Genomic DNA, 22,247 nt, shown 5'->3' on the forward strand with positions numbered 1-22,247 from the left:
TTTAAGTATAAAGGAATTAAAAAATAAGATTAAGGGGACATACAGGAGGAGGAATTAAAAAATAAGATTATTGAGCACTGCCAAGTATTTTGTTTTGTTTTCTTTGTTTTTCTTTTTGGTTTTCATTTGGTTCTTTCTTCTTCCTTTTTTCTTCTTCTTCCTTTCTTCTTCCTCTTTCTTCTTTCTTCTTCCTTTTTCTTTCTTCTTTCTTTCTTCTTCTTCCTTTCTCCTTCCTTTCTTCTTCTTTTTTTCTTCTTCCTTTTTCTTTCTTCTTTCTTTTGGTTTTCATTTGGTTTTCATTTTTTCTTCTTCCTTTTTCTTACTTCTTTTTTTCTTCTTCCTTTTTCTTTCTTCTTTTTTCTTCTTTCTTCTTTCTTTCTCTTTCTTTTTTTCTTCTTCCTTTTTTCTTCTTCCTTTTTCTTCTTTCTTTCTTCTTTCTTTTTTTCTCTTCCTTTTTTTTTCTTCTTTTCTTTGGTTTTCATTTGGTTTTCTTTCTTCTTTCTTTTCTTCTTCTTCCTTTTTTTCTTCTTCCTTTTCTTCTGTCTTTCTTCTTTCTTTTTTTCTTCTTCCTTTTTCTTCTTCTTCTTTCTTTTTTTCTTCTTCCTTTTTTCTTCTTTCTTTTTGGTTTCATTTTGGTTTTCTTTCTTCTTTCTTTTTTTCTTCTTCCTTTTTTCTTCTTCCTTTTTCTTCTGTCTTTCTTCTTTCTTTCTTCTTCCTTTTCTTTCTTCTTCCTTTTACTTCTTTTCTCTTTTTTCTTTCTTTCTTTTTTTTCTTCTTCCTTTTTCTTCTCTTTTTTCTTTTTCTTCTTCTTTTCTTCTTTTTTCTTTTTTTCTTCTTTTTTTTCTTCTTTCCTTTTTTTCTTCTTTTTCTTTCTTCTTTCTTTTTTTCTTCTTTCTTTTCTTTTCTTTTTTCTTCTTCCTTTTTTTTTCTTCTTCTTTCTTTTTTCTTTTTTTCTTTTTTTCTTTCCTTTTTCTTTTCTCTTCTTTTTTTCTTCTTCCTTTTTCTTTCTTTTCTTTTTCTTTTTTTCTTTTTTTTTTTTTCTTCTTTCTTTTTTTCTTTTTTCTTTCTTTTTTTTTTTTTTCTTTTTTTTTTTTTCTTTTTTTTCTTCTTTCCTTTTTTCTTTTTCTTTTTTTCTTTTTTTTTCTTTTGTTTTTCTTCTTTTTTTTTCTTTTTTTCCTTTTTTTCTTTTTTTCTTCTTTTTTTTTCTTCTTTTTTCTTTTTTTCTTTTTTTTTTTTTTTTTTTTTTTTTTTTCTTCTGTTTTTTTTTCCTTTTTTCCTTTTTTCTTCAGTTTTTTCTTCTGTTGGTTTTGCTTGTGTTTCTTTTGTCCTTTTTTTTTCCTTTTTTCTTCTGTTTTTTTCTTCTGTTGTTTTCTTGTGTTTTCTTTTGTTTTTGTTTTTTTGCTTTCTTCTTCCTTTTTCTTTTGTTTTCTTTTTTTTCTTCCTTTTTCCTTTTTCTTCCTTTTTTCTTGTTTTCTTCTGTTTTTCTTTCGTTTCTTCTTCCTTCTTTCTTCTTCTTCCTTTTCCTTTTTCTTTCTTCTTCTTCTTCTTCCTTTTTCTTCTTCCTTCTTCTTCTTCTGCCGGCGCGCGGAGGACGGGCAGCAGGGGCAGCGGACGGCGGGCGGCGGGCGGCGGGCAAGGCCACGGGCACGCTGCGGCGGCTGCGGCGGGCAAGGGCAGGGCACGGCGGGCGGCGGCGCTCACTGGGGACGGCGGGGCGCGCAGGGCTTCGGCCGTCGGCGTCGGGGCAGGGCTTCGGCGTCGGCGTCGGCGTCGGGGCAGGGCTTCGGCGTCGATCGGCATCGGGGCAGGGCTTCGGCGTCGAGAGAGAGGAGAATGGGAAGTGGTGAAACTGCTAAGTGCAGTATATATAGACGTACCTTTAGTCCCGGTTGGGGAGGCGGACCGCGACTAAAGGTACCCTTTAGTCGCGGTCCGCCTCCCCAACCGGGACTAAAGGGTTTTGGCGCCGCTTTCATTCCCGCGCAGAAAGACCCTTTAGTCGCGGTTGGGGACAACAACCGCGACTAAAGGGTACCCTTTAGTCGCGGTCCGCCTCCCCAACCGGGACTAAAGGCATTGTGCTGGAACTGGCGCGGTGCGGTGGGATGTTTAGTCCCACCTCGCTAGCCGAGAGGCCTCGACAGTGGTTTATAAGCGCGGCTGCGCTGACCACTTCGAGCTCCTCTCAAATGCAGGCTTACGGGCCTATTCTGTCACTATGTGCCTGTGGGCCTACTGGGCCTTCTGCGGGCCTGAATCCTGGCCCATTGATGGGTTTCTAGTCGTATTCAGGCCGTGGTGGCCCAGTAGGTGGCATATTTTTTATTTTTTGCCTGTTTTTTGTTTTCTTTTTTGCTTTATTTATTTTGTTTTGTTTCTACTTACAACAAAAAACTTATTTATTTTATTTTATTTTGTTTCTAATTACTTATTTATTTTACTTTATGACAATTATTTTTGCTATTAAAGTTTCTAACAAAAAAAGTTCTTTATGAAAATTCTTTTAGCTTTATTTTTACTTATCTATTTTGTTTGTACTTTATGATAATTATTTTTACTTATTTATTTTGTTTGTACTTATGTATTTTATTAAAGTTTATATTATTTTGTTTCTAATTCATTTTAAAATCTTAAAAATACAATTATATATCAAAAAAACAGAAAATAAAACTAATTCATTTTAAATTCTTAAAAATACAAATAATATATCAAAAAAATCAGAAAAATAAAACTAATTCATTTTAAAATCTTAAAAATACAATTATATATCAAAAAAATCAGAAAAATAAAACTAATTCATTTTAAAATCCCTTGAAGGTTTGTCAAAAGGTTTGATACATCATTCAGTTCATCGACCAAATACAAAGTTTGGTACAATAAATTATTACACATCAATTCTTCCCTTGTGTCCCTGCTTGCTTACGATTGTGCCGTATCCATGGAGCATCCTCATCATTTAACTTAATGCTTGGGTCAGTGTTCACCAAACATATTATAATCTTCTGACATGTCTGTCTTGTCCTCCACTCCCACGATGTTTCTTTTCCCTGAAAGAACAATGTGGCGCTTTGGATCATCGCATGATGTACTGATCGTTTTCTTATCTTTCCGTTTCCTCGGTTTGCTACTCATGTCCTTCAAATAAAAAACCTGAGTGACATCTTTGGCAAGGACGAATGGTTCGTCAAGGTAACCAAGATTGTTGAAATCCACCATTGTCATTCCGTATTGCTCGTCCACCTTTACCCCACCTCCTGTTAGCTTGAACCATTTGCACCGGAACAAAGGGACCTTAAAGGAGGGTCCATAGTCAAGTTCCCATATCTCCTCTATGTAACCATAATATGTGACCTTTCGCCCATTCTCGGTTGCTGCATCAAAGCGGACACCACTGTTTTGGTTGGTGCTTTTTTTATCTTGGGCGATGATGTGAAATGTATTCCCATTTATCTCGTACCCTTGGAAAATCGTTATAGTCGAAGATGGTTTCTTGGCCAACATGTACAGCTGATCTCCAACATAATTGTCATTCATTAAATGTTTTCGCAACCAACTGCCGAAAGTCTCCATGTGGGCCTTTCTAATCCAGGATTCAGGCTTCCCCGGGTTGTCCGAGCGTAAAATATTCTTGTGTTGCTCGAAGTACGGAGCCACAAAGCTGGAATTTTGCAGAACTGTGTGGTGTGCTTCAGTCATAGAATGACCGTCCATACATATCGTGGATTTCCTTCCGATCTTGCCTTTTCCACTTAGTCTCCCCTCGTGCCGCGATTGAGGAATACCAATCGGCTTAAGGTCAGGAACATAGTCAATACAGAACTCAATTACCTCCTCATTTCCATAGCCCTTGACGATGCTTCCTTCTGGCCTAGCACGGTTACGAACATATTTCTTTAATACTCCCATGAACCTCTCAAAGGGGAACATATTGTGTAGAAATACAGGACCGAGAATGGAAATCTCTTCGACTAGGTGGAGCAGGAGGTGCGTCATAATATCGAAGAAGGATGGTGGGAACACCAACTCGAAACTGACAAGGCATTGGACCACATCGTTCTGTAACCGTGGTAGATCTTCTGGATTGATTACCTTCTGAGAGATTGCATTGAGGAATGCACATAGCTTCACAATGGCTACTCGAACATTTTCCGGTAGGAGCCCCCTCAAAGCAATCGGAAGCAATTGCGTCATAATCACGTGGCAGTCGTGAGACTTCAGGTTTTGGAACTTTTTCTCCGCCATGTTTATTATTCCCTTTATATTCGACGAGAAGCCAGACGGAACCTTCATACTGCTCAGGCATTCAAAAAAATGACCTTCTCTTCTTTGGTAAGAGCGTAGCTGGCACGACCTTGAAACCATTCCGGATGCCGGTCATCTGGGTCTTTCAAAAGTTGTTGGTCCTGCCGTGCTTCCTTTGTACCATTTGTCTTCCCATACACGCCCAAGAAGCTTAGCAGGTTCACGCAAATATTCTTCGTAACATGCATCACGTCGATTGCAGAGCGGACATCTAGGACTTTCCAATATTCTAGCTCCCAAAATATAGATTTCTTCTTCCACATGGGTGCGTGCCCGTCAACTCCCCGCGGAACTGATTGTCCGCCAGGACCCTTTCCAAAGATGACTTTCAAATCCTTGACCATATCAAATATCTCAGCACCAGTACGTTCCGCAGGCTTCGGCCGGTGATCTGCCTTGCCGTTGAAATGCTTGCCTTTCTTTCTTACGTTATGATTTCGGGGAAGAAATCGACGATGACCCAGGTACACGTTCTTCTTACAATTAACCAAACGTACACTTTCAGTCTCATGTAAGCAGTGCGTGCATGCATTGTATCCCTTATTTGTCTGTCCCGAAAGGTTACTGAGAGCAGGCCAATCGTTGATGGTTACAAAAAGCAACGCTCGTAGGTCAAATTCCTCTCCTTTGTGCTCATCCCAGACACGTACACCAGGTCTGGCCCACAACTGTAAAAGTTCATCAGCTAATGGCCTTAGGTACACATCGATGTCGTTCCCGGGTTGCTTTGGACCTTGGATGAGCACTGGCATCATAATGAACTTCCGCTTCATGCACAACCAAGGAGGAAGGTTGTAGATGCATAGAGTCACGGGCTAGGTGCTATGGCTGGAGCTCTGCTCGCCAAAAGGATTCATGCCATCAGTACTTAGACCAAATCTTATGTTCCTTGCGTCAGCTGCAAAATCTTTGAACACTCTGTCGATCTTTCTCCATTGCGTTCCATCAGCGGGGTGTCTCAACTCCCCGTCGGACTTACGGTCCTCTTTGTGCCATCGCAACGACTTGGCATGCTTTTTGTTCATGAACAGACGTTTCAACCGTGGTATTATAGGAGCATACCACATCACCTTGGCGGGAACCCTCTTCCGGGGTTTCTCGCCCTCAACATCGTCACCAGGGTCATCGCCTCTGATCTTATAACGCAATGCAGTGCATACAGGGCATTCATTCAAATTCTCGTATTCACCGCGGTAGAGGATACAGTCGTTAATGCATGCATGTATCTTCAGAACCTCTAAACCTAGAGGGCAGACAACCTTCTTTGCTTCGTACGTACTGGCGGGCAACTCGTTATTCTTCGGAAACATATTCTTCAACATTTTCAGCAAATTTTCAAATGATGAGTCACCTACACCTTCCTGTGCCTTCCATTTTAGCAAATCCAGTGTGCAGCCCAGCTTTTTCAGACTATTATCGCATCCTGGATACAACGACTTTTTGTGATCCTCTAACATGCGATCCAAATTCTCCCTATCCTTGTCAGTTTCGCAGCGTCTCCGTGCATCAGCAATGGTCCGACCAAGATCATCAGCGGGCTCATCATGTGCCTCTTCTTCACCTTCACCTAACCCTTCCCCACCTTCAGCATCATCCTCCATGAAAGTATCACCGAAATGATCATGATAGTTGTCATCGATATCATCCCCTTCTTCATCTTCTTCCATTCTAACCCCTCTTTCTCCATGCTTGGTCCAACAATTATAGCTTCGCATGAAACCGCGCCGAAGCAGGTGCATGTGAACCTCTCTTGAGGAGGAGTAACCCTTCTGATTCTTACAGACAGCACATGGACAGATAATAAAACCTCGCTGCTTGTTCGCATTTGCCACTACGAGGAAATCTTTGAAACCCGTAGTGAACTCGCCGGAGAGTCGGGGACCGTACATCCATTTGCCGATTAATCTGCATTATTATTATATAAAGTATATAATTAACCATCATGCATTTGTTAAACTAACTAGCTACAAATAATACAAATTAAACAATGAACTACACACATGCATATTTTATCAATGACACATGAAAGGTTCAAGTTGCTAACCGCGATCGCGGAGGAAAAATAAATGAGAAAGCTCAAGTGTGGCTCGGACACTTCATATCATGTTTGTTTCAGGCTCTCGGGCATTTCATCGAACACCTTGTGTGCATAGGAGGAACCAAAAGCAAACCCACCACCCCCTTCTGAAAATTGTGAAGTGAGCTGAGTGAAGTGAAGTGAGCTGAGTCCTATATATAGGGATGGGCCTTTAGTCCCGGTTGGCCTGGCCAACCGCGACTAAAGGCCTTCGGGGACCTTTAGTCCCGGTTGGCCAGGCCAACCGGGACTAAAGCCCCTCCCGTCCGCCAGCTGGATGGGCCTTTAGCCCCGGTTGGCCTGGCCAACCGCGACTAAAGGCCTTCGGGGACCTTTAGTCCCGGTTGGCCAGGCCAACCGCGACTAAAGCCCCTCCCGTCCGCCAGCTGTCGACCGAGCGCGCTGGGCCCAGATAGTTGGTCGCGGGTCTCCTCCCGAACCGCGACTAAAGGCCCCTTTTGTCGCGGTTCGATTGTTTTGGGGACTAATGGGGGCGTATGGAAGCCTCTTTTTCTACTAGTGATCTAATAACACATAATTTCTTCAACTACATATGCAGAAACATGACCCCATTTGTCACTCAATCACAGCTTGAGTTGGCTTCCTTTTCAGATTGGCCTGCACCAAATAGACTCATTGATCTGTTAAAAAAAATACTCATTGAGGTTGTACATTTTATGTCAAATGTCAACTGCTAGAAGTACGATTGCAAGAACTAGGACCATATATGTGGAACATCATTGAGGTTGTATAAAAAGTTGACACCAAATTTAATCGATGGAGTTGCGAACCATATATGTGGAACATCATTGCAGCAACCTTGCTCATAAGTTTTAATCAGTAGAGAGCATGGACCTGAAACAGATGTGCTTCTCCATAGATGAAAGCTTCTGTATAAAACAGTACCCAGATTTAAGAAGCACGGAGGCTACTTTCTCGGGAAAACATGAAAGGAACAATCTTATTATCGTTACTTCTCTTTGGAGTATTGTCACGAGTTAAAACAATCAACAAAAAAGTTTTTGCACAGCTTAATACAGTAAGAAAAATAGTAGGGGACAAGGCCACGAGCTCAGAGATGACAAATCAGTTTTCAAATGGGTACTCAATCATAACTGTCTTTTATGTGTGATGGCTGGTTGACATACAATGAAAATAATATAAAACTTGGCAATTAAGCAAAAACCATACCTTCACCCAGCAGCTCAAGGCCAACTCAACAAACACACGAAAGCAATCTTAATTCTGTTGTCGCCCTCTTGTCCTTTGCAAAGGCTATTTTCTGTGTGTGGAGATATGTATAAAGACAATGCTCATTAGATAATCAAATTAGAGATAAGTAGAGTTTAGGTGGTAATATTACATGTATTTCAATGGAAAACAGAACAAATGCTAATCACACCATGTATTCCGCTCAATCTTAGTATGGTAAAAAAAATCAGAATTTATGGAAACGTATGGCTGTCTTCAAACTAATTTAAAAAATTAAGGCAGCAATAAATGGTTGCAGCAGTCCCTCAACTGTGGTAATAGCGGTTTCACCCAAGATGGTTCTGCAATGGGAGAGCACAAATAAAAATTATTGTTTTCCTACATAAGGCTATTACAATCAGTATATTAAATGCATAACAAATGAGGACTGATTGATGATATGACGTGAGCACACAACTTAACCAAGCTTATCGGGATAACATTAAATTGTTTGATTTTCTAACAGTAGGGAATGGTACCTCTTCATTTGGAAGAATAATGATACAATTTATTGCAACCAGGGATAAACTCAACTTCTTGTTTGAAAACCCTCTGTTGCACCAATGATATTCCGTGAACTTGCAATGCAGCTGCCGAATAAGTCAAAAATACTAACATAATGAAAGGTCAAAAGGTAAAATCCCAAGAAAATATAAGGATAAGTACCATTAAGACTGAACCAACAAAGAAAACACAGGCGCAAGACAGATCAAATGATCTTGAGCATACTAAACACAGAATGGCATTGTAATATTTATACGGGGCATCATTGCTGCCTAAGAGAAAGAATATATATATATATATATATATATATATATATATATATATATATATATATATATATATATATATATATATAGGATAAAACTAGGTAGAATATCACATCTCATTGCTGCCTGAGAGAAAGAAAAATATAAATTAAAGAGCTACCATGTTGAATATCACATTAACATAAAGGGCGACAAACAACAACTTCATATCTAACTGTATCTGGTCTTATGATAATTATATATCTCTATCTGTACTTAAGCATAACGGCCTGATGATATTAACAATGTCTTCCTCAGATTTCAGTTTCTTCCCCTGCATCATAGTGGAAATGAGTTGGTCAATGTGCTAACACAAGTTTAGAACAACACAAATCAACATTTGGCAAAAAAAAAGAAGTAATTATACTTATATGCAACCATTCAAATAAAATAGTAGTATATGGCATGGACGAGGTGATTTGGTTCCCCGGCTCAGATGCACCTGAAATCCTGGGCGTTGAATTCTGCGTCGGGATGCTGGAAAATGGTCCTGTCGTGTCAGAGCGCTTGCGTGGGAAAATGGCATACGAGAGGTATACCTGGGTGAACAGTGCCGTACAGTGAGGCGCGCATTACGTGGGTTGTTCCGTCAGTTGCTGGATATGAGCCGTGGCACAGGACGTCTGCAATCAATTGAGCCGTGGCACAGGATGGTGCATCGGGACGTGCGGCGACATGTAGTTTCTCCGACGACCGCAGATGGAATCGAACGGATTGGAGTTCTTACTCGATCCGGTAGATAGGTGAGCTAATCCGTCCTGTTCTCGCCCCCAGATTTCTCTTTTACCGTAGATTGATTTTGTGTTCCGTCGGTGGTGATGCGTCTGTTCCCGGCAGGTTTACTCTGAGATCTAAGGGAGGAGTTCGCCGACAGCTTGCAGCAGCCGGATCCTGAGCTCCTGGCGCTGCTCCCACGGGGTGCAGCCGAATCCTCGGCTGGAGGCTGGAGCTGAATTTTGTGGCGCCACCGGGTGTGCGCTCAGTGCAGGACTTCAGACGGAAAGCGGATAAGAAGTGCGGCGAAGGAAGAATGCATCGTTGACGCAGTCGGTTCAGTCCACGGGGAAGGTGAAGCCGGAAGGACCGGGCTGGACGAAGAGGTAACTTGGTTGCTGCTCGTATCTCTGAACCACGGATTCTGTAGAGTGTGTGCTGACTGCTGAGTAGAATTGCACTCTGGTGCAACGTGTTCCAGCAAAGGAGTATATTGTCATGCTTGGGGTGCAGCAAAATAAATATACCATATTTCGTGGTTTGCTTACTCCTGATTTAGGCTTGGTTTGTTAACTGTAGAAATGGTTTCAGGCTTTGCCTTGGTAGTGCACCTCCAGACAGAATTCCCTGAGCTTCCCGAATGAACGCTCATGAGCAATCGATCAGGAAATATGCAGAGGAACCATCAGACTGTAATTAGGCCGGAACTGGGAATTAGTTCCAACTCGCTGTGTGAGACATGTGACTTCTACAACATGTATTCTTCAGAGATAGGGTTTGATATACGTTATGGGAGGAGCAGACTAAACCCAGAGATGACTAAATCCATGCAGGAGATTGTTTGCGGGTGTTCGGCGAGTCTTGCGTACTTTGTTGCTAAATTATGTCACTATTTGTAAGTGCATCCTAGAGTATGGATCTAGTGGTGTTCCAATTTGTTTATGCAAGGGAAGCTAGAGGCACAGAACAGGCTGTCTTGCAGATCAGACTGTTCCTCTGTTGTTCCAATTTGTTCGTACTTTTGTTGCTGAATTTGTTTATACTGGACCAATCTGTAGGACATGCTGTCCGACCTTTTTTGTAGGAGTGAACAATCATTTTCAGAGCATTATATTGGTTGGATTTTTTATGAGGGTTGAGCAAGTCGAGAGTCTTGAGTGGGTATTTTCTGAGTTCCTAAATACGATGGGCAGGTTGGTGCCGAAGTCCATCGTCACAGGTACGTAAATTCAGATAAATAGTATGTCTCAAGGTTGTTATCTGGTTCATGTCTCAAGGATTTTTAAGGTACGCTCTGCAGATCAAAACAGAGTCATGGAGGTAGCTATCAGCAAAGTATATCCAGGGAAATGAACAACTGTAGCTCACCTTACTGGTAGGTCTGCTCTTAATATTTATTATTTCATTGCTTGCAGTTCTTTCGTTAGATCTGTTGTGTGGTTATACAATGTGTATGTGTATTTGAGGAAAATGAAAATTGACTGCAAGTGAAGTCTTGGATATGTTTAGCTCAAATTTGCTGAACTGAGCACTGGCGTATTGGCCGAAGAGTTCAGTCCTTTAAATTGTTTCTGAAAATAGTTAGAACTAAAAGATCGCCTTCATTTAATAATGATTTCGAGAGTACTGTTGTTTTTAACAATACTAGTTTAGCAGCATGTTATGTTGTCATGCACTTTTTGGAAACAGTTCCTTGGTGACCTAGGAACACTAGAAGCTGGAGAGAACGGAGAAGCCCAGTTTTTAGGATCAAAAGAGAAACTGAAAGTTGTGGACTTGATCGGTCGCTCTATTGCGTTGTACGCGAGGGACAGATGAGGCCTGGGCATAGTCGCCAGAAGTGAGGGTGTTGGGAAGAACTACAAGAAGCTCTACACCTGCGATGGTGTCACCATTTGGAAATCGAGCCAAATTCACCGCCATGGAATTTTCACCCGCAATATGTTATACACAGAAGTAAATGTAGAAACAAGCAACCAGTTACTGAACATTTGGAAAAAGCGTGAATACATTTGATGAATAAAGCTTGTTCTGATGGAGCTTGCCAATGGTTTTCTTCAGTAAATGCTACTCATGTGCTGCTGCTACGCAGCTGATTCTTCAACCGTGCTTACGAAGGGGCCAGGGCCCAACTGTTTGCTCCCAGACCTCTGACTAATACAGTAATACTAGGAGAAGAGCTCAGATTAGTGGCAGCCATGAGAGAACCAGGGCAGGGCTCTCCGTACTCCGGCGTGTTCTGAGCGACCTTGGTTTTCATTTTGATCTTGTAGGCAAGTTTCTGGTTTGCACTGCTTAAGAGCAGGGTGCTCGGCTCGACGATGACGTCCGTGCCTTTGAACTGTGTGACCTTGATATGGTAACCCGAGGACGGATGGCCGACATTTGTCACGGTGCGGCGCACCAGCAGGGTTGATGGCTGGTCGGTGAAGACTGCGGAGATGGCCTTGAGCTGAATGTGTGCTTGTCTTTCATGTTGGACTTCCTGGTGAAGGCCTTGAGCTGCTTCGGCGTCAGGTTCTGCGTGCGCATGAGCTCCGATCCAGTAGCCTGTAGCCGTACTGGCCAATGTAAACCAGCCCGTGCTAGAATGGCGTGGACGCCTCGCCGGTCGCCGCGTCCTTCAGCACACGGTAGGAGTTGTCGTGGCGTACGCGATGGTCATCCGCGCCGGGCTCTGGTCGGGATGGAGCAGCGCGGCTACGCCGGCCGCGTTTGGACTCCCGTCACAGACCAGCGGCTCAGGCTAGCTCAGGAAATGCTCCCGAATGTGATCCAAACGTCTGGTCCGGCTGCACCGTCGGGTCACCTAACCTTCATAATGACTGGCTGTATTATTTATTTCCCAACCATACGGTGTGGATACGACCTATAATACATGTGAAGCCTCGAATCTCAATGTGTATGAGCGGCTGTGATATAGGGAGCATCTGAGCCCGAGCTCAGAAACTGATTTTCCTATATGGCATTCATAAATAGAAAAGCAATATATGGCATGCACTTCATAAATAGAAAAGCAAGAACTAAGAATAAAGATGCAAGACGGTACGAGAGAAGGATTGCCTTTTTTAATTCTGGTGAGGTCCGTGGAGAGTTTGTCCACCTGCTCCTGATTGTACTCCCATGTTCATGGAGCAGCGTCTGCCCTGGTCTATCATCAATTGGATGTGTCGTTCGTCGTCATCTTGGTGAGGTGGATCTATGAGGGAAGGTGCTAGATCTGTGAGGGAGGCAGAGAGGAAGAGGGAGGGGCGAATAAACAGGCACTACCGTCGCTGCTTCCCCAGGTGGTGACGGCTTGAGGAGGGAGGGCTCGCATGTGCTGTGAGGCGGACGCGCACAGGGGCCGACGAGGCCACGGCGTGGGTCGCTCGACCGGTGAGGACGAACGGACAGTAGGCGAAAACGAAGTAGAGGGGTGGTAGACTCGAGGGTGTGCGCAACGAGCAGGTGGAGCGGCTGACTGATACGACGAAGGCCGCAACCGATGCCACAACCATTGAGCATATCGAGGCAATAAGCAAATGTGCCGTGAAGTCTGAAGCAACTTCGTTACTCCCTCCATTACATAATTCTTGTCGTGGCTTTAGTTCAACCGCGACAAGAATTATGGAACGGAGGGAATACCATTTTATTCTCTAAGGTTTTACCAAGGGGTATGTTTAATTATCAACAGTAGGCCTGATAACCATCCATTGATGTTTACCCCCATACTTCAACCCATGCCACCCTGTTGAAAGCGGCCCCAAGATGTGCGGTCGAGTTTAGGTGTGGCTGCACCATGGCTCCATGCAAAATTTCTGACTTAGTGAAACTTGCGATGTGTTATTTGGGTGTATTGGAACTGGTTAGTGTTGGTGCTTGTAGTAGTCTCGATCAATTACTCATACAGAGTTACTATAATAGAAAACATTGTGTGCTGAATTTGTTGTTCAAAAACTTGAAATGAATGATTCTTATTTGATGGAAGTTCTTGATCTTCATATTCTATCGTAGTACAATCTCCTAGTGTAGCTTGGTGACGATTTTAACTGGAAAATGGTTTAGGGCTCATTCAAGCGCAACAAGAAGAAATGGTAGCATTAGAAGGTTGCAGAGTGTCAAGATGAGGAAACGAGCAGAAAGGGCCAAGCAAGAGAAGATTTCAAGGCTATTTTGTCATCAATCCTTTTTCCAACTATGTTTGCAATATTCACAAGTAACTTCTCCTTCGACAAACACGAGAAACATTTCTTGATCATGTTGTTTACTTTGGGGGGACTGCTCATTCTGCTTGCTATGGCATCGTGGCATCGGAGTCGAGGATGGACTAGGAAGGATAGCTATGGTGTCTCAGCTTACACTGGGGTGGTTATCTATGTGGAGAAAATTCCTTATTTGACACCACCTTAAAATGTGGTTCCTTATTTGACCCTGAAGAAACTTTTCTTCCCTATTTGACATGTAGTCTAAATTTCTTTCCTTACGTGACATCGCCGTCGGTTTCGTTACACTGTTCCGTCAAAAAAAATTAGATGGACCAAAATACCCCTGTGCTAGTCCCTCTCGTCTCTGTTGTTTGACGTGTTCTTGTGCTTGTCGCTTTGAAAAAGCTAAGTCCAGTTCATTTTTTTAATGCAAGTTACACTTACATTTAGAGCTATACCACGTATACTGGCCGATTACATACGTGCACCAGTCCATGTATTTGATCATGTAGCTAGCTAACCTTGTAGATGTAGAGGTCCGGAGCAGTTCCAGCTCACGTCTCATTGACTCGTACATATATCTGAAGCGTCCATGCGTCAGTTCCGAATACCCATATAATGGCGCCCTGGCCGGCGTGTATTATACTTCTCCAAATAGCCGAATACTTGACTAATGCATGCATGCACCAGTATAGTCTGGGCTGGCCGTGGCGTGTTAAATAGCCACAACTGATCCAGCCAGCAAATTTGGGAGTTACATACGAAGGTTGCGAGCAAACATGTCGACCAGATGTCCCACCGGCAGCTGTGTAGCTCGGGTACGCTCGCGCTCTGCCTATCTCCCTTCCCTATAAATACAGAGGCACAAGGCCATTCGCAGGACTCACGCACGGCCGGAGAGGGGAACCATATATAGTTCACACTATCCATCCATTCGCCAACGCCCCACACCCATCCATCACTCGCATCTCGCGCAGGCGTTCGGCGACGTCGGAGTCCTCGGAGCACAGTACATCCAACTACCGTCCGCTCAAATTATGGGGTCTCAATTGGTCATTTAACATGACCAAATATGTAACATAACTGTAGATATTGTCATGTACATATTTTTGGTCACCTTATGCGCCAGGGGTAAAAAGGTCTTCTGTCTTTAACACCGTTAGTGAACAAAATACACTACAGTGTCATTTTAGGAAAGAAATTTAGAGCAGATATCAAACAGGGAACAAACTGGTAGGACTCTGCAAAGAAGAACTTATATAGGCAGTACAGTGCCCAGGTTTGTCCGCTCCCACTCAGAAAAAATTCAAAATAAATACCAGAAAAATTCAAAAATTCCAAAAAAATTGTGTGATAGATAATTTGCCGCGTGAGGTCCGCTCCAAATTTCAACTTATTTGGACATCTGAGTAGCTCTCGGCAAAAAAGACAAAACGGGTCAGAACAGTGCATGAACAGTACACATTTTTACAGACCCCGATTTTGTCTTTTTTGCCGAGAGCTGCTCAGATACTCAAATGAGTTGAAATTCGGAGCGGACCTCAGCATCAAATTATCCACCACCCAGAAAAAATTGATTTTTTTGGAATTTTTCTAGTATTTGTTTTGATTTTTTTAGCGCAGGTGCTGATGAGCTCGGGAGCCAAAACTCCGCGTCCTTTATCGCCATATTTCTTTGCTTGTAGCCTAATTGTATATCTGATCAATTGGTGGCTTAACTGTATTGTCGTTTATTTTGTGTCTTAAGTGTACATATTCCACCGAAGCATCATCGAAGAAAATTTTCGTAAAATCTAAAAAATGTTGGCAACATTTGAAAAATGTTATTGAATTTAAAAAAGTTCACAAATCAGAGAAAAAATAGTCTAGAATTATAAATGAAGAAATTAAAAAATTAACTGCAAATAAAAAGAGACAAGAAAAGGAAAAACCATTTAAACCGACGGAGACAAACAGATAAGAAAAACCAGGTGAACACAAAAAAACTGTTTTCTGTATATTTGGTCTAAGGCAGCACGACGTGGGCTGGTGCTTCTACTGCTCTGGTCTCTCGGAGCATCTACAGCCACGGACACCAAATCCGGCCCCTCAAACGTCTGTGATGCGTTCGGACGCAGCGACCAGTCATACCTCATAGTTTCTTCTATGCACCCGAGTACCGTTCGTCCCTTAGATCCATGTAAAGCATGCAGAAGAAAACCTACGTACCACGCAGATCATCCTAGGCTATACTACGCTTCGTCATCGGAGATGAGCACGATCTCTGTGCCGGGCGTCAGGTAGATGGGACGGTAGGACGGCTCCGACTCCTCCTCATCCATATAGGAGAGCATCTCGCCGACGTCCGCTCCCTCCTGTGCCTCCTCCACCGCCTGGAGAGATACGGCGGTTGGCCTCCGTCTCCACCTGGAGTGAATCGAGGATTGTGTGCTGCCTCGCCCACCGATCCGCGTCCACTACGTCCTCATCTGCCTCCTCCTGCTCCTCGTCCTCCCTCGCGCATCCCGCTCCGCGTCCTCCTCCTTCGAATCCACCACGTTCAGAGGTAGCCCCACGACAATCCAGGCTTCACTCCTTGTCCGGATCTGCTCCAGGAGCTGCAGCGGGCGCTCCATCGTTAGATAAGGATAGCTCCTGACCCGTAGGCATGTTGGCATGGCTACTTGATTGTGGTGGCGGACGACGAGCGACCAACGAGTGAAATGTGAAGGTGGACGGTGATTAGAACGTGACGGGAGGGGATGAAATGTGAACGGATTGGATTTCGGTGCCGGCGTCCGGCTTAAGTATCCGGAATAGGGGACTTGCGCGGCGTGCCGGAGCACCGACATGCGGCGCCATCGGTCCGTTGGAGGAGACGAGTTTCAGACCGCCAGTTTTCGCGGGGGTTTTTGAAGGGACCCGCATGTCAATCAGACATGGCGAATGCACCCGGTCGCGTCCGGACCTCCCCATATCTGCCCCAGATTTGCACTGGATATGACGGGGTTGCCGGTCTGCCTGGACATTTAAGGCCCGTTTGAGAAGCCCGTCTAGGTCGCATTTTTTTGTTGACCGGACCGTCGGCTCGGGCGTTTGAGGGGGGTTTGAGACGCCCGACTGTAGATGCTCTCAACGTCACTCTACGCCCCATGCCGGTGTCTCAGCCTTGCTACGGTGTGGTTGTGCCGGTCCTCGCTCCTGTCCCCTCGGGGAGCTTTCCCTGCTCTCACCAGTTCCCTGCAGCTCACCGCCCATTTTTAAGTTCATGGATTTTACCAATTTTGCTCATTTCATGAAATCTACTTGTAATAAATTATTTCCTCAAGAAAATACTTGTAATGAGTTACGGTTGGGCCCATCGTCTAAGTCGTGGTGAAATGAAATTATTCTCGACAAACGAAATAACATGTGGCTAGGTTGGAACAAAATATGGAGCAGCATGTATATTTATTACTAGTATATGATAAAAAGAAACAAATAGAAGAAGAGGAAGACTAAACAGGAAACGGAAAACAGAACTGAAATGCAGGTAGCCAAATAGCCAAACGCCACAAATACCACGAGTCATTTTAGCACGTTTCTATTCAATATATCTGAAAAGCAGGAAGGTAGTTGCACTGCACAAGCGTCATATTACAAGATCAGCAAGATCACTATCTAAAGTGGAAGCAAATGTTATAGCATATAAGATCAGATAGGCACTCGGCGTTTCTTCCTCCCGGACAAGTTAACACTTTGAGGTAGATCTTGAACAGAACTTGCAACAAAGTGTTCAAACCTTGTGTAAGGGGGTATCCTTGATTCCCATGCCAACAGACTGAACTCACCTTTTGGTCTGTTATTCGGGTTTACCAGCAGTTCTCCAAGTGTCATCGTTTCCTTCTTCATCGGAACATTATTAGTCAATCTATTGCTGCCATTAGTACAGTTGGTGATGCGAACCGCAGACGACGGATGCAAAGCGAACTCGGTTATGTCCACCGGATGACCTTGTTCAAAGAGCAGATATGGATATACACCGTGCTCGGATAGGTTCTTCTGAATCACTCGTCTGGTTTTGCCCAGTATGCAAAGCCAGAATTGAACATCCAGATTCCTTCTCAACACATACGCGAATGCATTCGTCGTGACGAGTGATCCTCCTGCCTGAAATATCTTTGCAAATTCTTCCGCGATTCGCACTAGCTGCGGGTGCTCTGATGGGTCTGCACTGCCAAACGTGAGTGTCTTGAAGAGGTACCAAAACTCCTCATAGGAGAGGTTACTGAGATAAATTGGCTTCACTGTTCCAAATCTTGCTAGCCTTTGAAGCTTACTTGTGATGATCACCTTGCTTCCTTTGCCCATTCTTTTGAGAAAGGAGTAAAACTTCGTCCAGTCCTCCTCTATTACATCTGAAACAAAATCAACAACCACCAAAGTGGTCCCTGATATGGTCCTCCTTCCATGCTCGATTATTCTCAAGAGACTATCTCCGTTTAAATGCAAAATAGAAGCGAAATGTGAGCGGACCCTCTCGTTGTCGCAGACATGAGCAACCAACGTTTTCTTTCCAACTGCGACCCCACCAATGATCGGGAGCACGGCCGGAAAATCACCGGGAGGGTCATGTTGCAGCAAGAAGCTCAAGAGTTGCTGCTTCTCTACGTGCCGGCCAAACATGAAGTGGTCCGTATAAAGGTAGGCGTCATAAGGCCTGCGAGACATCCGCTCACATCCACCCAGAAACACAACAAATTCTGCCATGTTTGCGACAATAATCTCCAAGCTTTTCAAGGCATCATGTAACTCCGGGTGAATGGATCTGTCCTTTTCTTTAGACGCAGTTGTTCGCGGAGGCTTGAAAGGGAATGACAAATATGAGACGCTGGATGAGTCGCTAACCTCGTCGATGATACTACTCTCAAGTAGTTGTTGGACATTGAAGGCGTCCAGTACATGATGACCTCGGTACATGGCCTCCGAGAGCATCTTGAGCTGCATCAGCATCCCGGAGCTGGCGATGCATCGCCGATCCGCCTCCTCGACGACGGTGCCAACCCTAATCAGGAGATGCTGAAGCTTCTCCACCAGGTTCTCCTCCTCTAGTTGTGTGTGGCTATGGGACTGATACTTGTTCATGAGGAAGGAGATGAACCGGCTCACAAGTTCACTTGTAACCGCAGAAATGGCGACCTCCATGGCGATGGGGTTGATTATTGACGCGGAAAGCGATAGGGAAGCTCGGTTTTTCGATGAGTTTGGTCGTGATGAGTGCAAAGGCCTGCTTACTTGCCCGAATTGGCCTCTGCCACTGGACAAACAAGTCTTCATCCGTGACATCAAGGGTCACACCGCACGGCACATTTTTCAACATTAAAGGAATCCTATTATATTTGACATGGGCACGCCAACTACGACGATATATATCCATAGAATTCAGCTATTCGAACATACTCGTTCTCCCTCCGTTTAACGACATGCTTTTTTCAACATTAAAGGAATCCTATTATATTTGACATGGGCACGCCAACTACGACGATATATATCCATAGAATTCAGCTATTCGAACACACTCGTTCTCCCTCGGTTTAACGACGCGCGGCCGTCCTTGCCGCCGGCGACCCTATCGTCGCCGCCTCTGGCTGCACCGCCGCCGCAGGAGGACGGATCGGCCCGGCCTGACCCGGATCTCGGAAAATTAGATCTTTTGCGCCACTTTACTTCCCACTTAGATAATTTGCCCCCCCCCCTAGAGGCTGTCGGGTGGGGCCGGGGCCACTGGTCATTGAGACAACCCTGGGGCAAATCATCTAATCTCCCCCCGGATCTCGGGGGATCCATCGGGGCGGAGGCGATCCAGGAGAGGGCGCGGGTGGAGAGGACGACCCCGGTGCAGTGGCGCGTCCATTTCACTGATCACGACGCCGGATGGATCGAGGGTCGTCTTTCAGAGTCCCCGGTGTCCCGTTGGGCAGCGCTGCGTGATATGAACAACGACATCCTCGCCGGAGAATACTTAGATGCCGACGTCCGGATCGAGGTAGGTTTTCGGATTTGTATTGATGTTTACAATGTGGTTGTCGATTGTTGCATGCAAATAGTTCAAGGGGAGACAGTGGATCTCATCGACTTGACGAAGAAGCCCAAAGATCAGAGATCGGAGGCACGCGTTGGAGGGCGGTTCTGGGTGCTAGCAGGTAGCGATGATGAAGATGGGAAAGAAGTTGAGAATGTCGGCGCTGACGTTCTCGTTGATACCATGGCGGAGACGAAATCGTTGGCTTCAGCTCCAGATGCTTTACCTCGTCGGGTTGAGGTTCACAAGAAGAAGCCGCCGCCGATCGTCAAACCTTGGATCGGGCCGATCCCCAAGGTACCCCGTGCTCGCGTTACTTTGTCGGATTTCATACCGGATTCATGGACGTTGGTTACCAAGAAGAAGAAGGGGAGAAAAGGCCGGCTGCCGGGGCCGCCGCCGCCGGTGAAGACGGCCGATGAAATTCGAGTGGCCAGAAGGGTTCGCTTGAATTCACTCTTGGGTCGCGAGGGTGAGCCTGTTGATGTGTTGGTCGTGGGCCCTACTCGAACTGGGTATGAGGCCCAGTTGAATGCCCAAGCTGGGCTCACAGCCTTGTCCAAGTCACCGACTTTGCATGGGGCATCGACCCACGGGTCTGCGGTCGATCGAATTGTTCCTCCAGCTAGGGTTTTCCCTCGGTCGGGTTTTCCTTCGCTCGGTACCAGTCGGACGACAAGGGTTTGCGGCGGCGCTGGTGCAAGAATGGCGGGGCGAGGCAACCGCCGCCGGCCAAGCAGGGGCCTCCACCTCCCGTGATTCTGCCGGTGAGAGCAGCTCAAGCCCCTGGTCGAGCGACCCAGGCTCCTGGTCGGGCTGCTGCATGACAGCACGAAGCGCCGTGGAAGGGCAGACCACCGCCAGCTGCTACGGCTCAGGCCGCTAGGCAGGGCCGGGATGGCGTGCATGGCCGGGACGGCTTCGGCGGCGGGCAGGGCCGGGATGGCGCCCACGGCCGGGAGAACTTCGGCGGAGGTGGACGGGACTATCGTGGAGATGGCCACAGATATAATCGTTATGGACAGTGGGAGACGATGGATATGACGTGTACGGCGAGGGCCAACACCGGGGCTCGTCATCGGGAGGTGGCCGCGGTTCTAGATAGTACAATGGCGGAGGAACGGGTCATGGTTTTCAAGGACCTCCCAGCAACTTCGTCGAAGGGGTGGCCGGCCCTAACAACCGGTATAACCGGGGGAGTCACCGTGGATTCCGTGGTGAGAGAGGAGGGGGACGGCGCCCACCTCCACCGCGGCCACCACCACCGCCTGATGCTATAGTTGTGGTGGCTCAAGCCGAGCCCGCTGCTACGGTGCAGACGGCCTCGCCTCCCCTTCCCGAGGTGGCTGTAGAGACAGTCCGGGCTTTGGCCGCGGTCAGCATTCCGATGACGAGCACTGGGGATGGTAAGGTCGGTGACGGCGGTTCTGACAAGGTTTCGGACAAGCGGGGTGGTGAAAAACTATCGAAGTGGGATATTAAGAAGAAGAAGCTACCATGCTATAGATGTAGTGAGCCGGGACATTTTGTGGCAGAGTGTACCACAGAGCTATGTGACTATTGTTGTAGATCGCAGCATGTGTCCGGTGAGTGACCGCTTCTTTCAGGCCCCAAGCCGTTGGTTAACATTTACGGGGTTTGCTGTCAGGAGCTAATGTTTTTTGAGTCACCTGATGTGGCACCTATGATGCATATGATGGACAGCTCTTTCCCCGCAGTTGTCAAGGTTACTAATGGGGTTTTGACAGAGGCACAGATTGTGCGACAGTTGAGGGAACTAGTAACAGGCAACTACTAGTGGGACCTTGTCAAGTTGGAGAACCAGACTTACAAGGTTGACTTTCCCACTAAGGAGGACCAGTTACATATCCTTAAGTTTGGCATGTGCAGAGTACAGAGTACGAATATTATCATGGCTCTTAATGAGTGGAAGGAGAAGGAGCCCGAGGGTACACGTTTAGAGAAGGTCTGGGTACGATTCTATGGTGCACCACGCAAATATATTAATCACTTTTTGGTTGCTTGGAGCTTGGGTTCGCTAATTGGTAAGACGGAACAGGTTGACATGCCTTTCACTCGTGTGCACACAGAGCTGTAAGGTCACTTGTCAGTGTGGTCAGTCTGGAGTTTGTGCCGGATGTAGACAGGTGGACGCATGCCGGGGTCACATATGTACTCAAGATTGAGATAGATGATACATCGATACCTCAGGAGGGAGATGAGCAAAAGGATATGGATACAACTGAGGGAGATGGAGCCCCCGGAAATCAGGACAAGGGGCCTGAGAGCAGTCCACGGGAATCGGCAAAGGGGCCGACATCGCAGTCGGATAAGGCGAATACTGCCAAGGAGGCATCATCTTCCACGACACCGATGAACACACTTCGGTTTGGTTCTTTTGGAGCGCGGTCTGCACCTAGCCGGTTATGGAGTAACCGAGTTGAGGCCGACGATCCAGAGGAGCTCGAGTTACCGCTAGTGATGCTCCCTGCCGTTGGTTCGCCTAAGTCTCAGAGGGTTGATTCCGGGCTACAGGACGCGCCGAGCAGCGGTATGCCAATGGTGTGTGGGAAGGCGGAGGGCAGGAGGCCCGAATCCCCAGCCCAACCGCGGCGGCCCCTGGCTATCCGATGGAGGCGCGCGGGCTGGAGGCCCGCTGTGTTCTCTCACCGCGGGGCAGGCCCGGGCAGCACGGTCAGGAGCGCGGGCAGGAGGCCCGCAACTCTCCCTCTCTGACGTCGTCTCCACACCGCGCTGACGGTTTGGGGGGAATGGGACTGTTGAGCAACTAGGGAAGGGCATCGGAGCGGGGAGCACATGCCTCGGAAGAGGGCGACGGAGGAGCTTGTCGCTTTCGGTGGGATTAC

General features: G+C 46.0%; 1 protein-coding gene and 1 long non-coding RNA gene across 4 annotated transcripts; one reads left to right on the plus strand and one right to left on the minus strand.

The window, feature by feature from the left end:
* The first annotated feature begins 9,015 nt into the window (after positions 1 to 9,015).
* LOC123076915 (uncharacterized) lies at positions 9,016 to 13,661 on the plus strand. 3 transcript variants are annotated; one of them, XR_006436293.1, is made up of 4 exons: positions 9,016 to 9,182; positions 9,277 to 10,372; positions 10,454 to 10,528; positions 13,201 to 13,661. It is a non-coding gene; the product is annotated as an uncharacterized lncRNA (long non-coding RNA). The 3 variants fall into 3 exon arrangements; XR_006436291.1 differs by having other exon boundaries at positions 9,277 to 10,528; XR_006436292.1 differs by lacking the exon at positions 13,201 to 13,661 and having other exon boundaries at positions 10,454 to 12,344.
* Positions 13,662 to 16,886: 3,225 nt separating this feature from the next.
* Positions 16,887 to 18,519, minus strand: LOC123073808 (disease resistance protein RGA2). Its single transcript, XM_044496837.1, has one exon. It carries the CDS (start codon positions 18,501 to 18,503, stop codon positions 17,013 to 17,015), a length of 1,491 nt encoding a protein of 496 aa, XP_044352772.1. The 5' UTR covers positions 18,504 to 18,519; the 3' UTR covers positions 16,887 to 17,012.
* Between the last annotated feature and the right edge of the window lie 3,728 nt (positions 18,520 to 22,247).

This window comes from Triticum aestivum, chromosome 3D (assembly GCF_018294505.1).
Source record: "Triticum aestivum cultivar Chinese Spring chromosome 3D, IWGSC CS RefSeq v2.1, whole genome shotgun sequence".
In the NCBI taxonomy this organism is placed as follows: domain Eukaryota; kingdom Viridiplantae; phylum Streptophyta; class Magnoliopsida; order Poales; family Poaceae; genus Triticum; species Triticum aestivum.